The following is a 14,492-nucleotide window of genomic DNA, read 5'->3' on the forward strand; positions in this document are numbered from 1 at the left end:
AGCATTAGAGAATGACAGCAAGGCCCCTTGAGCCAGGTTATTGGGTGAAGAGGAACCAAAGCGGGTGCACGCACTTCGGGCCCGTGGTTCAAAGCCAAACCGTGATGATTGAGAGGGCTGGAGCCTGGGAAGGCGCGGCCCCACTCCTGCCCCGCCTTTCCTACAAAGCGATTGGTTGCGGAAGGGACTACAAACCGGTGCATCATGGGAGTGGCCCAGACCGCAGAGGTGCATGATGGGCGGGCTTTAGCTGGGCCTGAGCGTGAGGAACAGTGTTGACACTGAACTACAACGCAGAGCATCTCGGGAGGCCTGCTCGAAGATCTGTGGGAAGCCACAGGACTCGGTGAGAGAACGGCGGAGCCAAACGGGCGGCGGGGATGCTTAGACCAGGGCGGGGAGGCGGGCCCGTCGGGGTCGGCCCCGCCCCGCCTCCCCTGAGCCTCCGACGGCCTTGGCGTGCTTTCCCGCAGGATGGGGCGAGTGGCCGCACCTGTCCACGGGATGCTGAGCGCCCATCCTTCCCCCCCAGCCCACCCATGTCCGGCTACGGGCTGCCCGTGGGCACGTGCGTGGACATGTGTCCGGCCGCTGAGCGCGCCCAGCGCGAAAAGGAGCGCCGCCTGCACCGCTTCGAGGTGGCGCCGGGGTGTCGCGGGCACAGGCCCCGAGCCGACCCGCAGCGCGCAGTGAAGGAGTACAGCCGGCCGGCCGCCGGGAAGATCCGGCCCCCACCGAGTCAGCTGCGTCCGCCGTCCGTGCTGCTGGCCACCGTGCGCTACCTGGCCAGCGAGGTGGTGGAGCGCACCGACGCGTCCCGCGCAGAGGTAGCCAGCTTCGTGGCGGACCGGTTGCGCGCCGTGCGGCTGGACCTGGCCCTGCAGGGCGCGGGCGACGTCGAGGCGGCGTTGGTGCTGGAAGCGGCGCTGGCAGTGCTGCTGGCAGTGGTGGCGCGGCTCGGACCCAGCACAGCGCACGGGCCAGCGGACCCGATGTTGCTGCAGGCCCAGGTGCAGGAGGGCTTTGGTTCTCTGCGGCGCTGCTATGCGCTGGGCGCCGGGCCCTACCCCCGGCAGGCCACCTTCCAGGGCCTCTTTCTGCTCTATAACCTAGGTGAGTCGGGGTCCCCGCGATAGAACAAGGGGCAGGCGGCCCTCCGTGAGGACAGTGGAGGCCGGGAAAGGAAGGAGAAACTTTAAAACCTCACCAGTAGCTCCCTCTCCATCCCTGCCTCCTAAATGTGTGTCTCAGCCAATGCACAAGATGTACCGAGCTCCTACTTGGACCTTCTGGCCTGTCTCTTCCCATCTTTGGGTCTCAGTTTTCTCGTTACAAAAGTGGAGGGGTTGGGGTTAGAATGGGACAGTTGACCTAGATAGTGGTTTTCAAGCATTTTTTTAAACCTCCAGTTCAGTCAGTGTTACAAAGCAGCCAAGAACGCATATGCTAACAAACGTATCTGAAACAGAAGGTTCAAGACTAGATCTTTTCTATGGATGGATGGTGCATTTTAATAAATTCTTTTTAGTTGTAATAAAGTGCTGTTGACTTCACAACCCACTAATGGGTCAGAAGCCTCAGTTTACAAAAAGTGACCCAAGTTTCCAGTGTCGTGATTCTTGGAAGGGGAGCAGAGGCAGAATTTGAAAAAATAATTGCCTCACCAGGCGGACAGAGGAGGATGTGGCAGAAGCAACTCCCAAATCTTGGGGCAGCTACGACAGTGGAGAAAGGACTGGGTTGGAAGTCAGAAAACTCAGATTTGGTTGGGTCAAGTTCTACTACGTACAAACTCTAAGGCAGTCTGAGGCAAGTCATTAAATTATCTGGGCCTGTTTCCTTCCTCTGTAGACACTGCCTCACTTTATTATGAGGACCCAGACTATTTGAAGGGGTTCTCGAACCTCTGGCAACAAATTCTGATGTGGCTTAGGAAGGGGCCAAGGGGGAAAGGGGGAGGGAGGGTGGGCTTGGCCTGGGGGAGGGGCGTAGCCAGACTGGGAGGTGGGGGTGGGGTGGGGAGTGAGGTAGGGTGATGAGCTCCGAGGAGGGCCGGAAGGAGGTGGCGGAGGTGGCGTGGCTGAAGACCTGAGCAGGTGGGAGGGGAGATAGGGGGAGACCTAAGGGGATGGCACGGAAGGTGGGCCTGCTCCAGAAGGAATCAGCGTCCTCATTCGGGCTTCCCGCCCCCACAGGCTCGGTGGAGGCCCTTCACGAGATTCTGCAGCTGCCCACTGCCCTGCGTTCCCGCCCAGCCCTGCGCACTGCCCTGGCAGTCGACTCTGCCTTCCGCGAAGGCAACACTGCACGCCTGTTTCGCCTGCTCCGGACCCTGCCCTACCTGCAGAGCTGCGCCGTGCAGTGCCATGTGGGCCGTGCCCGCCGGGGAGCCCTGGCCCGCCTCGCTCGTGCCCTGAGCACCCCCAAAGGCCAGACCTTGCCCCTGGGCTTCATGGTCCACCTGCTGGCCCTGGATGGGCCCAAGGAGGCACGGGACCTGTGCCAGGCCCATGGACTGCCCTTAGATGGACAGGAGAGAGTTGTGTTCCTGAGGGGTCACTACACTGAGGAGGGGCTGCCACCTGCCGGGACCTGCCAAGCACTGGTGGGGAACAAGCTTGGAGGGCGCACCCTGGAAGAGGTGGTCATGGCAGAGGAGGAAGATGAGGCTGTGGAGAGACCCAAGTCTGCGGCGTGAGGAGGGCTGTGCAGTCTCCCCGAGCCCCAGGAGTGGGGCTGAAGCGCTCAGGGTTTCTTTTCATGATTCCCACACAGTAAAAGGAACTCGTTGGGCATCGCTGGTGGCGCAGCGGTTAAGAATCCACCTGCCAACGCAGGGGTTCGAGCCCTGGTCAGGGAAGATCCCACATGCCGCGGAGCAACTAATCCCGTGCGCCACAACTACTGAGCCTGTGCTCTAGAGCCCGTGCTCCGCAGCAAGAGAAGCCCCGGCAATGAGAAGCCCGTGCACCGCAGTGAAGAGTAGCCCCACTCGCCGCAACTAGAGAAAGCCCGCACGCAGCAACGAAGACCCAACGCAGCCAAATATAAATAAATAAAATAAGTCTAAAAATAAATAAATAAGTGAAAGGAACTTGTCTTGCAAGGACAGCAGCTAGGCTCAATTTATTTGGGGAGGGCAGGGAGGAGTTGAGACATGCTAGGGGCGTGGGGGGAGCAGAACCCAAATTGGGCAATGCCCTATCCACCCTGGGTCTCAGTTTCCCTGCTGGTCACTGAGGAGTAGCTCTGGTGGTCTCTGAGTTGACATCTAAGGTTGCCATTATGCGTCCCATCCTAACCCACCCACCACCAAGAGCAGTTGGTGGTTTTGCCATCCCCACCATCCCTATCTCCTGTTCACCCTCTGACAACCAAGAGCCAGGAAGAGGGAAAGTTTCATCTGGGGCTTGTCACTCCCTTCAAGTGTCCGCACCGGTGGGGCCCTGAGCTGTTGCCTCAGAAGTTTGAGAGGGTCCTGTGGTCGTGCCCTTTCCTAGCATCAGGAGAGACGGGGACACACTCAAAGAAAACTGGAGTGGGAGAGGGTTAGGATAAAGGGTGGGGATGGGAGCTGAAGAATGAGGGCTAGGGTCAGAGGTCAGCCACAGGCCTCAGGGTGGCTGCTGCGCCCTCCAGGGCCACCACCAGGATGCTGAGCTGCCTCTGCACCTCAGCCCAGGCTGCAGATCCGGGGCCTGTGTTCATGGCCTTGGAGCAGGCATTGGACAGGCCCGGGAACGTGGCTACAGAGCCGGTGCGGGGTGCCCAGAGCACATGGCTGACGGGAGAAATGGGGGAGGATAGGACCATTCAGGGGCCAGGAGAGAGGGGAGCTTCAGCCCGGAACAGCTCCTGTATACAGCTAGGCACAAAAGCCCCTCTCCACTGGTGGTGGGAAGAGATGCAGGTTCTAGTCCCAGGGTGACCTTCACCGATTTGCCTCCCATCCTTTAAGCCTGACTCCCCAACTGTCTCAAGGGACTGGGTTGTGCTCTAAAGGCCAGCAAAACTGACATTTTCGTCCCTCCAGCGGGTGCCCATTGCCCAGCCTCACTGCACCTCGAAGAGCTTCAGGATAGGTTCACCTGTAGTAGCGTTCCTCTGGGAAGGCTCGTGAATTCAGGAAAGTCCGTTCCAAGAGCATCAGCTGGTCATTGAGCATCCGCACCTGTAGGGGGCTGGAGGTGACCGGGCCCTCTGGTCACCCTACAGCCAGCAGCCCAGCTGCCAGCCTGCATCCCACCCTGGATGCCGCCCTCCCAGACACCTGCTTGCAGCCCTTGCTCACTTGGGGGTGCCCTTCTGCAGTGCTGATACGTGTTGGCCCAACACCGTGGCTGCCTCCTCAAACTTCTCCACTGCGGTCACCAGAGGTCCTGTGGGGAACAGCCAGCATCTTAGCCCTGGGGGTGCAGGGCTCCCCATTCCTCAATGTTGGGGGGGGGCTCCGTACCCAGGCTGATGTTGTGCTGCTCCAACAGGCCACCAAGGTCCTGCTGGGCAGCCTGCAGGAGGCTGCGGAGGGTCTCGCTGTAGTCACTGACATTAAGAGGCAGGAAAAGGCTGTCACTGAGCCGGAGAAGCACACTGCCCACGGTCTGGGCCACGGCCTGATGGCTGCTGAAACCTTGCAAGAAGCGCAACAAGGCCAGGGCTCAGTCTTCAGCCCATCCTCCTCCAGCCTCAGGATGCCCCTTGCCCTCGTCCTCACCAGGGTCCACAAACTTGTCCACGTAATCAAAGGTGTCAAAGGCTGTGTGGTAGGTAGGGTAGATCCGGGCTGAGGTCTTGCTCTGGGGGAACAAGACCCAGAGGTGACAAGCTTGGGCTGGGAAGTGGAAGGAAGTGTACAATGTAGAGACATTATTTCAATTCAACTGTCACCACATCTGTGAGGAAGGTTCTAGGATTCCTACTTTACAGAGGTGGAAGCAGGCTCAGAGAGGTTAAGTAACCTTCCTGACATCACACAGCTAATAAGTGACAAAGCTGGGTCAGGTGCCAGTTTCCCGTTTCACATGAAGGAGAAGAACCTGGGGTTTGCAGTCAGACAAGAGGATTCAAATCCCAACTCCACCACTCAAGAGTGGTGTAGCCATGGAGGGGTGAAAGGGCCTTTTGGAGCATCAAACAGGGAGACAGGTTGGGCACTCTGCATCCCTTATCTCACTTTACCCTCAGACCACCCCCGGTTTATACTGTTATTTAAGCTATTCTGAGATAAACATTTTAAGATCTCTGACATCAGGATACTTCTTACAGTCACTGTCATCCTGCAACTACTTGACAGTGCTTTTTTCCCTCCTGAATAGTGCGCATCATAACAGTGCATCTTATACTCAGCTGTATCTTAAATTTGATAAAATAACATAGATGAGGGTGAACATGCTCAAGAGAGGTAAAGAAACTTGGCTGAGGTAGCACAGCTAATGAGTGACGGAGCCGGATTCAGTTTGCACTGGAGCGGCCCGAAGGAGAGGAGGGGGCTGGTGGAGCAAGGAACCGGGATGGGGGACGGAGGGCTGTCCGCTTACCCGGTCATAGGTGTAGGCGATGTCCATGGAGGAGATGCCCAGGAAGTGAATGAAGGGTGCGTAGTCGCTGCCCGCACCCAGAGTGCCCAGGCTGCGGGAAGGAAGATGGTTAGGCTGCAGGGCGCTGGGTCAGCTCACCAGCCCGGAGTCCACATCCCGGCCCTGGGCTCACCTGGGTACCAGGCCGTACACCGGGCTGCTACGGTTGGAATATCGGATCCAGTTGTCATAGATGCTGAGACTGCTGGGGCCTGGTGCGCGGATCTGAGCGGAGGGGGATCTAGTCTCGGGGCTGGCCCCGCCCCAGGCCCCACGACCAGGCTGGTCCTCCTCTCTGCCCACCCAAGTTTCCAGCCCACGCACAGTCCTACGGGTCCTACAAGGCCCACCCCGCAGCCTCAGTCCCACCCCCAGCCCTTCTAATAAGTACCAGCTCCGGCTCCTCCTACCCCGTGTAGCCCCGCCCCGCCCGTCCTCCTCCCAGCCCAGCTCCCAGCCCCTCCCATTTCCACCTGTTTGGCTGCAGAGAAGATGACGCTTTGGACCGGGGGCGTCCCCTGCGCCCTCAGGGTGGCATTGGCTGTGAGGGGATCCGAGAAAGACTCTATTCGGGCCCCGCCCTTTCGTTTCCCTCCTCCCCGAGTAAGCCCAGCCGCCCCTCATACCAAACACCGAGATGTCCACGTTGATGTAGGCTACGGCGCGCTCCTGCAGCTTGCTGAAGGACTCCTGCAGGTGGGTGGGACCCCGTCAGCCCCGCGCTGCCCTGCCCCGGAAACCCCCTCGAGCGGCGAGCTGCGGGGCTCGCTCACCTCCGTGAACTCTGTGGAGCCGATGAGCCCAAACTCCTCTGCCCCCCAGCTCGCAAACACGATGGATCTTCGGGGACGCCAGGTGCCTGGGGAGGGGGATAAAGGGCTGGAGGGCAAGATTCCTCGGATCCTGGGGTGGCTTAGGGGGAAGGTTGGGGATGTGGAGAGGAGGGAGGGCTGGAACGGGCCGGGCACAGGCGACTGGAGGTAGGTCCTGGCACCTCCCTGGCCAAGCCTTCCCTGAGGCTCCATCCTCCTTTTACCAGCGCCCCTCCGCTTCTGTGACAGCCCCCAACATTGACGCCAACACCGATCTCCCTCCGTCAGGTGGTACCTTCTGCCAGAAGGCCGTATGCCCCTCTTCTCTCTGGCTGTGCTGATCAGAGGTCCCCCAGCTCTCTCCCCCGTGCACCCTATGCCAAACTCTCCCCTAATCACCTTCACTTGGCGATGACACCTTCACATTCTCCTTAGAGCGTTAGCCACCTCGAGCCAATCCTTACGACACGTCGTGAGGGACAGACTATGACTCTCTCCATTGAGGAAACTGACTTGCCAGGATTACACAGCTGGTAGGCAGCAGAGCCAGGGTTCAAATCCAAGGCCTGGCTCCAGAATCCAGGGGCTTAACCAATGCCCCACATTGCTTCTCATAGCCTCCCGCAGCCTGGCTTCCATCTCCAGTCTCTGTGCCCTCGCTGCTCTTGCCACGGGCCTCAGCCACCTCCCGGAAGCCTCCGAGGTCCTTGCTTGACCCCCTCACCGCCTTCAGATTCCCCCTCCCCCTCCACGGCGCTATGGGCTCCTGGCTGTGCTCCCGTCTCTGGATGCAACTCAGTCCCCTTTGATCATTCCTCATCTTTTTGCTTTAAACCAAAATTTTTAAGTATAGGGACTTCCCTGGTGGCCCAGTGGTTAAGACTCCGCGCTCCCAAGACAGGGGGCCTGGGTTCGATACCTGGTCAGGGAACTAGACCCCGCATACCGCAACTAAAAGATACTGCGTGCCACAACTAAGACCCGGTGCAGCCAAATAAATAAAATTTTAAAAAATTTATTTTATTTTATTTATTTATTTTTGACTGTGTTGGGTCTTCATTGCTGCGCGCGGGGTTTCTCTAGTTGCAGCGAGCAGGGGCTACTCTTTGCTGCAGTGTGCAGGCTTCTCTTGTTGCAGAGCACGGGCTATAGGTGCGTGGGCTTCAGTCGTTGTGGCTTGCGGGCTCTAGAGCGCAGGCTCAGTAGTTGTGGCGCACAGGCTTAGTTGCTCCGCGGCCCGGGTATCTTCCCGGACCAGGACTCCAACCTGTGTCCCCTGCATTGGCAGGCAGATTCTTTTTTTTTTTTTTTTTTTGGGTTCACGGGCCTCTCACTGTTGTGGCCTCTCCCGTTGCGGAGCACAGGCTCCGGGCGTGCAGGCTCAGCGGCCATGGCTCACGGGCCTAGCCGCTCCGCGGCATGTGGGATATTCCCAGACCGGGGCAGAAGCCCGCGTCCCCTGCATCAGCAGGCGGACTCTCAACCACTGCGCCACCAGGGATGCCCGGCAGGCAGATTCTTAACCACTGTGCCACCAAGGAAGCCCTAAAAAAAATTTTTAAGTGTAAAATGATTACATGCTTGCAATGAAAATTTCTCATTTTTTTCTGCCAAAAATGCATAAGATGAATCTAATCAGACAAACCCAAATTGAGGGACAGTCAACAAATGAAATATCAGGATCATGAAAGAAAGAACAGCTAAGAAACTATTACAAATGACCCATGCAACTACTACATGTGCAACGTGTGATCCTGGATTGGTTCTTGGACCAGAAATTTCTTTTGCTCTAGAAGTTATTGGAACAGGGGCTTCCCTGGTGGTGCAGTGGTTAAGAACCTGCCTGCCGGGTTTCCCTGGTGGCGCAGTGGTTAAGAATCCGCCTGCCAATGCAGGGGACATGGGTTCGAGCCCTGGTCCGGGAAGATCCCACATGCCTTGGAGTGACTAAGCCCATGCGTCACAACTACTGAGCCTGCACTCTAGAGCCCGCGAGCCACAACTACTGAGCCCATGTGCCACAATTACTGAAGCCCGTGCACCTAGAGCCCTTGCTCCGCAGCAAGAGAAGCCACTGCAATGAGAAGCCCACACACCGCAACGAAGAGTAGCCCCCACTCGCGGCAACTAGAGAAAGCCCGCGCGCAGCAACGAAGACCCAATGCAGCCAAAAAAGTAAAATAAAATAAAGTACTTTGCCCATTTAAAAACAAAAGTTTTCAGAACAATTGGCAAAATTGTTAATTTCCTGATTCTGAGCATTGCACTGTGGTTATGAAAGAAAATGTCCTTATTTTTAGGAAATATCCAGCTCTGCCACCTGGTCCAGCTGCTCCTTCCCACATGCTGTGCCCTCCACCTGGATCTCCACCCCTACCGCTCCCAGAACTGCCGCCTCCCTGCGCTCCGGCTTGCATCTGGAAAGCCTCGTAGATATTTTTCCTTATAGCACGTTTCACAGTTGTCATTACCGCATGAACTCTGGTGTTCACTGGGGGATGTCCAGTGCCTAGAACTGGCCTGGCACATAGTAGCCATGGGGGACATATTTGTTGAGTTGACAATTGTCTGTCACCCCTGCCTCAATTGGGCTGAGACTCCCTGAGGGCAGAGCCTGGGCACTGCCTCGCTCGAGGCCACATCTGGCCTCGCTTCATTGGAGGGGCCCAGGAAACCCTCAGAAGGTGTTGCACAAGTTCCCTGCACCACACTGGGCTACTCGAGCGAGGCCAGGGCTGGTGTCCATGCATGTCTGCCCCCAGGGCCCTCAAGCTACGCCCAAGTGGGGACTGGAGAATGAGAGAGAGGAGGGGGGACAGGGCGCCCAAAAGCTCGGGGAGGACTGAGCTGGAGGCGACCTCCTGGGGAGAGAGTCCCTGGACCAGGGGAGCAGGATCCGCTCACCCTTCTTCAGCAGAGTCCCCAGGACGCGGGAGAGCTCCAGGAGGACAGCAGTGCCACTGCTGGGGTCCACAGCCCCGTGAACCCAGCTGTCCCGGTGGTTTCCATACAGCACATAGCGGTCTGGCGGGAGGAGCAGAGTCAGACGCCCAAGTGGAGGAGCGAGGGTGGGCGGGGCAGCCAGGCTGGGCAGAGGGGGCGTGGTCAGGGGCGCTCAGAGCAGGGCCGGGTCCTGGGGGCGCAGGGAACAGTGAGGCGGCGCTCACCAGGCTCCACGGCCCCGCGGATGATCCCCAGGACGTTGGAGGAGTTCCGCAGCTCCAGGCGGTTGTAGACACTCACGTTCACCTGGCTGGGGGAGCGTAGGGGTGTTAGGAGTCTTCCCCTCCACCAAAGTAGGAGAAACTGAGGCCCAGAGCAGGAAAGGGACCTGGCAAGATCACTTGCCTGGAAATACCAGGAGAGACAGCGAGGCTAGAGCCCAGCTCTTCTGATTCCAATTCTCCTTTGTACTCACTCACTTATTGGATACCTAGTGTATGCCAGCAGCGTACCAGGCTCTGGGCGATGACTGAGACAGACATGGACCCCACCCTCGTGGGGCCTCCCTCTCCTGAGGGAGGCAGACCCCAAGGAATTGAACAACTGCAGGCAGTGAAGGGGCTTGGGAGGACACCGACAAGGTACCTGGTGGCAGGTGGGGAGGTTAGTGCAGGCCAGGAATGACAGAGCGTAAGGAAGGATGTTCCCATCAGCAGGAACAGCAAGTGCAGAGGCCCTGATGTGGGAAGGAGCTGGGTGTGTTCAAGAGAGGGGGCGGCTGGAGAATGGAGGTCCAAGATGAGGTGGGGGGGGACCCCACAGGGCCTTGTGAGGCACGCAGCTGTTTCACAGGCTTCCCCAAAGACAAGACAGATACTCTGGAATCAAGGAGGGGTTGGGAGACAGGAGAAAGGGAAAGGCCAGGCCTTGAAGTGAGCACTGAGGAAACCAGGGTCAAGGAAGCATAACAAGGGAAGAGAAGGGGAGCGTTGGGAGAGGAGGGGGCCCCATCTCACCTGCCTGCTGGGAAGATACCATCAGAACGGAAGCCGGGCCCCAGCTTGTAGTCACAGCCCAGGGCTCCCTGCCAGGCAGCCGGGGCTGAGGCTCCCTGCAGGTTGCTGGGGAGGAGGGGGAGGCCCATCAGAGCAAATATGGGTGCCGGGGTTGAAGTTTGGGGGCCACTGGAGAGTGGGAAGGAGACCCCAGGGCAAAAGCTCACCAGAGAAGGACTTCTGCATCCTTGAAGCCAATGGGCTGAGTGGGAATTGGGGGAAATCCAGAGGCATTGTCAGAGTCCAGGCGGAAGGAGGAGGGGTTGGCTGGAAGGTAAGGAGTCAGGGGGTCCCCAAAATACTCAAAGTAGGAGCCTCGCTCCACCCCTGAGGGAGGAAGGCCCCAGGAGTACGGGAAGGTCTCGTTCGGCAAGCTTCTCCCGTCGTTGATATCTGCAGGGTCCGTGTACACCAGCACCCCAGCCACCCCATACTTGGCAGCATTCACAGCCTGCAGAAGGCAGAGGAGGCTGTGTTTAGGGAGGGGCGAGAAGGGGGCACATCTTGTTCCTCTTCCTCCCTCCCTCACTGTGGAAGCCAGGACAGATCTGTCTTCCCACCGGCAAGATGATACTTAACGCAAGTCATTTGTTGCAGTGCTGCTTGAGGCAGCAGAAGACTGTTGAGCCTAGGCAATGGCTCATCAATGGGGTCATTAAATAAACGGAGGTGCCCTACAGTGGAGCACTATGCAGCTGTGTAAAAGAAGGAGGATGTGCTCCTAGACCCATGTTCATATAAACACTGTTCATAGTAGCCAAAAGGTGGAAACAGCCCAACCGTCCATCACTGATGAATGGATAAGGAAAACCTAGTATATAACGTGCAAAGGAATATTACTGATTCTTAAAAAGGAGTGAACTTCTGATACATCAATGAACTTTGAAAACATTATGCTAAGTGAAATAAGCCAGACACAAAAGGACACATATCACATGATTCCTCTTATGTGAGGTACCTAGATGAGGCAAATTCATAGAGACAGAAAGTCAAATAGAGGTTACCAGGGGCTGCAGAGGGAGAATGGGGGCGTTAGTGTTTAATGGGTACAGAGTTTCATCTGGAACCATGAAAGCATTCTGGAAATGGTTAGTAATGACGGTTGTGCAATATGGTGAATATCCTGAATGCCATTGCATTGTACATTTTAAAAATGGTTAACCTGGTAAACTGGTAAAATGTATGTTACATATATTTTAGGACAGTAAAAACAAAACAGTACATTAAAAAAAAAAAAAAAAAGATCAAGGACAGAGTTTATGTACCAATTGAGAATGATCTCCAGGACGTATTAAGGTGAAAAAAGCATAGCTCAGAACAGTATATTTATGCTACTTTTATATAAAAGGAGAAAGAAGTAAGAATATATCTTCATATATTCTTCTTCCCAAAGAAACTCTGGATACATATCCCATAAACAAACAAACAAGCTACCTTTTTGGAGGATGGCATTATGAGAAAACTTTTTCACTCTATACATTTTTTTTAAAACTGGAAGTTTCATAATCTGTATAATTCCACCACGCCTGTTCGCCTTTCTTCTCTTTTCTTTCCATTTTTTTACCCCCAGCTCTTATCATGGGCACTTCTTTTATTTATTTATTTATTTTACTTCTTTTTAAATTGTGATAAAGTACACATAACATGAAATTTACTATCTTAACCATTTTAAAGCATACAGTTCAGTGGCATTAAGTATATTCCTATTACTGTGCTACCATCACCTCCATTCACCTCCAGAACTCTCTTCATTTTGCAGATTTGAAACTCTGGACCCACTAAAGACTAACTCCCTAGTCCCTGCTCCCACTCTATACCTTTTTATATTAAAATAAATAAGTAAGTAAACATTTAAGAAAACACAAACATGTAACCCTCAGTCAAAATTTTGTGTTGAGGGCTTCCCTGGTGGCGCAGTGGTTGAGAGTCCGCCTGCCGATGCGGGGGACATGGGTTCGTGCCCTGGTCCGGGAAGATCCCACATGCCACGGAGCGGCTGGGCCCGTGAGCCATGGCCGCTGAGCCTGCGCGTCCGGAGCCTGTGCTCCACAATGGGAGAGACCACAACAGTGAGAGGCCCGCGTACCGCAAAAAAAAAAAAAAAAAAAAAAAAAAAAAAATTTGTGTTGAAAAGAAGCAAGTTGTGGAGGAAGGGACAACAGGAGGGATTTAAGTCGAATGTTCAGAAGAACTACGTCACAGGAGGACTTAGACTTCCAGAATATACCAAAGCTGAAAAATGTGCCCAATTCCTTTATTTCCCAAGGCTCAGGGAGGTTAGGGGAGATATCCAAGGTCACACAGCACCTAAGTGTTCTTTGGGCCAATCAATGGGCTAGAGCCTGGCTGGGCAAAGTGCCAAAGCAGGCCATTGGTGGGTGGAAGGAGTCCTTCACCCTCTACTGCCCTGAGCCCAGGGCTTGGCCTACCCCTCAGCCCTGCTCCATCCCCTTCCCCGCACATCCTCCTGTCCACTGGGGGCTGCTGCTTACCTTAGCCCTGCGCCCTACACCCCCATAGCGGGTCAGGACGATGCTATCTTGGAGTTTGATGCCCTGTTGGTATAGCTCCATGAAGTCTTCTTCCGAGCCCCGGTTAGCATAGACGAGGAGGCCCTGTTCCCCAGAGAAGGTGACCCTTAGAGCCAGGCCCAGGAAAGAAGGGGAAAGGCTGAGTGGCAGGATGAAGGATTTAGATTCTGTCCCCCAACCTTGCCTAGAGCTTATAAGCTCCCCAAGACAAAGTCACACCTGCTTTGCTCTGTGTCCAGATACCCTGTATCAGGCCTGGCTTTGAGCAGGGCCCATTAGTGTTTGTTGAATGACTAAGTGATGGGCAAAAGGAGTCGTAGTGGAGTGTGGAAGCAAGTAAATTCTGGGTGGGGCTGAGCCCCAGTTGAGGCACTTTTCTTCAACTGCCCGTGGGTCAGGATGGGAGCAGCTGGGGTAGAAGCCAGCGGGAGCTGGGCCATGGCAGTGGGGAGGGGGTGTCCCAGGCCCACCTGAGGGGTTCCGGGGGGAGCATAGGCAGCATATGGTGGCACCACATTGGGGTCCCCCTGCTCCCCAGTCAGGTTCTCTTCACTTCGTTGGGAGGAGAAGAGGATGCCCCCAGCAGGACCCACTGTGGAGAGAGGACAGGGTCCGGGCTGGGCCGGCAGCTCCCCCGGCCCACAGGCCTCCCCAGGCCAGAGCAGGACCTCACCAACATCCACACGGTTGGGCTGCTTCTGGCTGGGGAAGGACAGCAGCACTTCGTACTCAGAGGTCCCGGCTGAGTCCAGGCCCGACTCCGGGTCCTGCCAGCGCCGCAGTAGCAGCTGCACCAGCACCTCATCCCGGGGGCTGGTGGCCAGGTGCGGCTCCTTGGAGAGTTCTCTGCAGGGTGGGCCCAGGGTCAGGGAGGAGCCTCTGGCAAACAGGAGGGGCACATGGGCAGGCTTCTCACCTAAGGTTCTCCCGGATCCTGTTGGCATCGAGCTGTCCCATGACAGCCTCAAGGATCTCCAGGTCCAGGTCCTGGGAGGCTGAGGCACTGGGGGCTGGCAGGTCAGTCCCCTTGGGGATGGCAAAGTGGCCCAGGATGATCCCCAGCCCCAAGAGGGCAGCGGCCCCCAGCACCCCTCCAAGCACCTTCACGCACTGCATCCTGTGGAGTCTTGGCCAGCTGGTGTGGCTCCTTATAGATGGGGTGTCGGGTCCAGTTAACCATTACCTAATAGGTGGCCCTGCCCTTTGGCCACTAGCTGGCAGGGAGAGTAAGGGAGTGTCCTGCAGGAAGGGCCAGGAGCTCTTCACATCCAGCTCGATTTCTGCAACATTCACTTGGAAGAGACCTCCAAGGGGCATCAAATCCATACCTGGACGCTGAGGCTTGGAGAGGGACAAAGTTTCACCCATGGTCTCCCAATAGGAGAGGCCAAGGTAGGACTAGAACTCAGCCCCTGTCTCCAGAGCGGGGCTGGGCCTGCTGCCCACCACCCCTGCCTCTGTTTCCCTGGTGTCATTCCATCTCCAGCACATCCAGCCCTGGCTACTTGATTGGGTTTTAAGTTCAAATCCCATCCTTTGCTAGACGTAAGTTGTGTGACCTTAGGCCATTCACTT

General features: G+C 56.3%; 2 protein-coding genes across 3 annotated transcripts; one reads left to right on the forward strand and one right to left on the reverse strand.

Annotated features, from left to right (window-relative positions):
• Positions 1-218: 218 nt before the first annotated feature.
• On the forward strand, positions 219-2,981 carry SAC3D1 (SAC3 domain containing 1). Of its 2 annotated transcripts, XM_029208661.1 has the most exons (3): positions 219-346; positions 533-1,113; positions 2,196-2,981. In XM_029208661.1, the coding sequence occupies exons 2-3, from the start codon at positions 540-542 to the stop codon at positions 2,696-2,698; spliced, it is 1,077 nt and encodes a 358-aa protein (XP_029064494.1). In that variant the 5' UTR covers positions 219-346; positions 533-539; the 3' UTR covers positions 2,699-2,981. The 2 variants fall into 2 exon arrangements, with proteins under 2 accessions (XP_029064494.1, XP_029064493.1); XM_029208660.1 differs by having other exon boundaries at positions 311-1,113.
• A 574-nt stretch (positions 2,982-3,555) lies between these two features.
• On the reverse strand, positions 3,556-14,050 carry NAALADL1 (N-acetylated alpha-linked acidic dipeptidase like 1). The gene is made up of 18 exons (XM_029208899.1): positions 13,834-14,050; positions 13,591-13,763; positions 13,388-13,509; positions 12,879-13,001; positions 10,554-10,837; positions 10,348-10,452; positions 9,556-9,641; positions 9,293-9,412; positions 6,350-6,435; positions 6,203-6,266; positions 6,050-6,117; positions 5,710-5,801; positions 5,538-5,628; positions 4,715-4,796; positions 4,457-4,630; positions 4,292-4,379; positions 4,089-4,181; positions 3,556-3,781 (listed from the first exon to the last, which is right to left on the reverse strand). Exons 1-18 carry the CDS (start codon positions 14,031-14,033, stop codon positions 3,595-3,597), a joined length of 2,238 nt encoding a protein of 745 aa, XP_029064732.1. The 5' UTR covers positions 14,034-14,050; the 3' UTR covers positions 3,556-3,594.
• Between the last annotated feature and the right edge of the window lie 442 nt (positions 14,051-14,492).

Source organism: Monodon monoceros, unplaced genomic scaffold (assembly GCF_005190385.1).
Source record: "Monodon monoceros isolate NGI ecotype Baffin Bay Population unplaced genomic scaffold, NGI_Narwhal_1 Super_Scaffold_7, whole genome shotgun sequence".
Taxonomy (NCBI): domain Eukaryota; kingdom Metazoa; phylum Chordata; class Mammalia; order Artiodactyla; family Monodontidae; genus Monodon; species Monodon monoceros.

Excerpts from the sequence above, each read along its gene's own strand:
- SAC3D1 (XM_029208660.1), top strand. The coding sequence starts at position 381 with ATGCTTAGACCAGGGCGGGGAGGCGGGCCCGTCGGGGTCGGCCCCGCC. Across the intron at positions 1,114-2,195 it reads CTTTCTGCTCTATAACCTAG|GCTCGGTGGAGGCCCTTCAC; the intron begins GTGAGTCGGGGT and ends CCGCCCCCACAG.
- NAALADL1 (XM_029208899.1), bottom strand. The coding sequence starts at position 14,033 with ATGCAGTGCGTGAAGGTGCTTGGAGGGGTGCTGGGGGCCGCTGCCCTC. Across the intron at positions 13,510-13,590 it reads GCCCAACCGTGTGGATGTTG|TGGGTCCTGCTGGGGGCATC; the intron begins GTGAGGTCCTGC and ends CTCTCTCCACAG. Across the intron at positions 3,782-4,088 it reads CCAGAGGAACGCTACTACAG|CCATGTGCTCTGGGCACCCC; the intron begins GTGAACCTATCC and ends TTCTCCCGTCAG.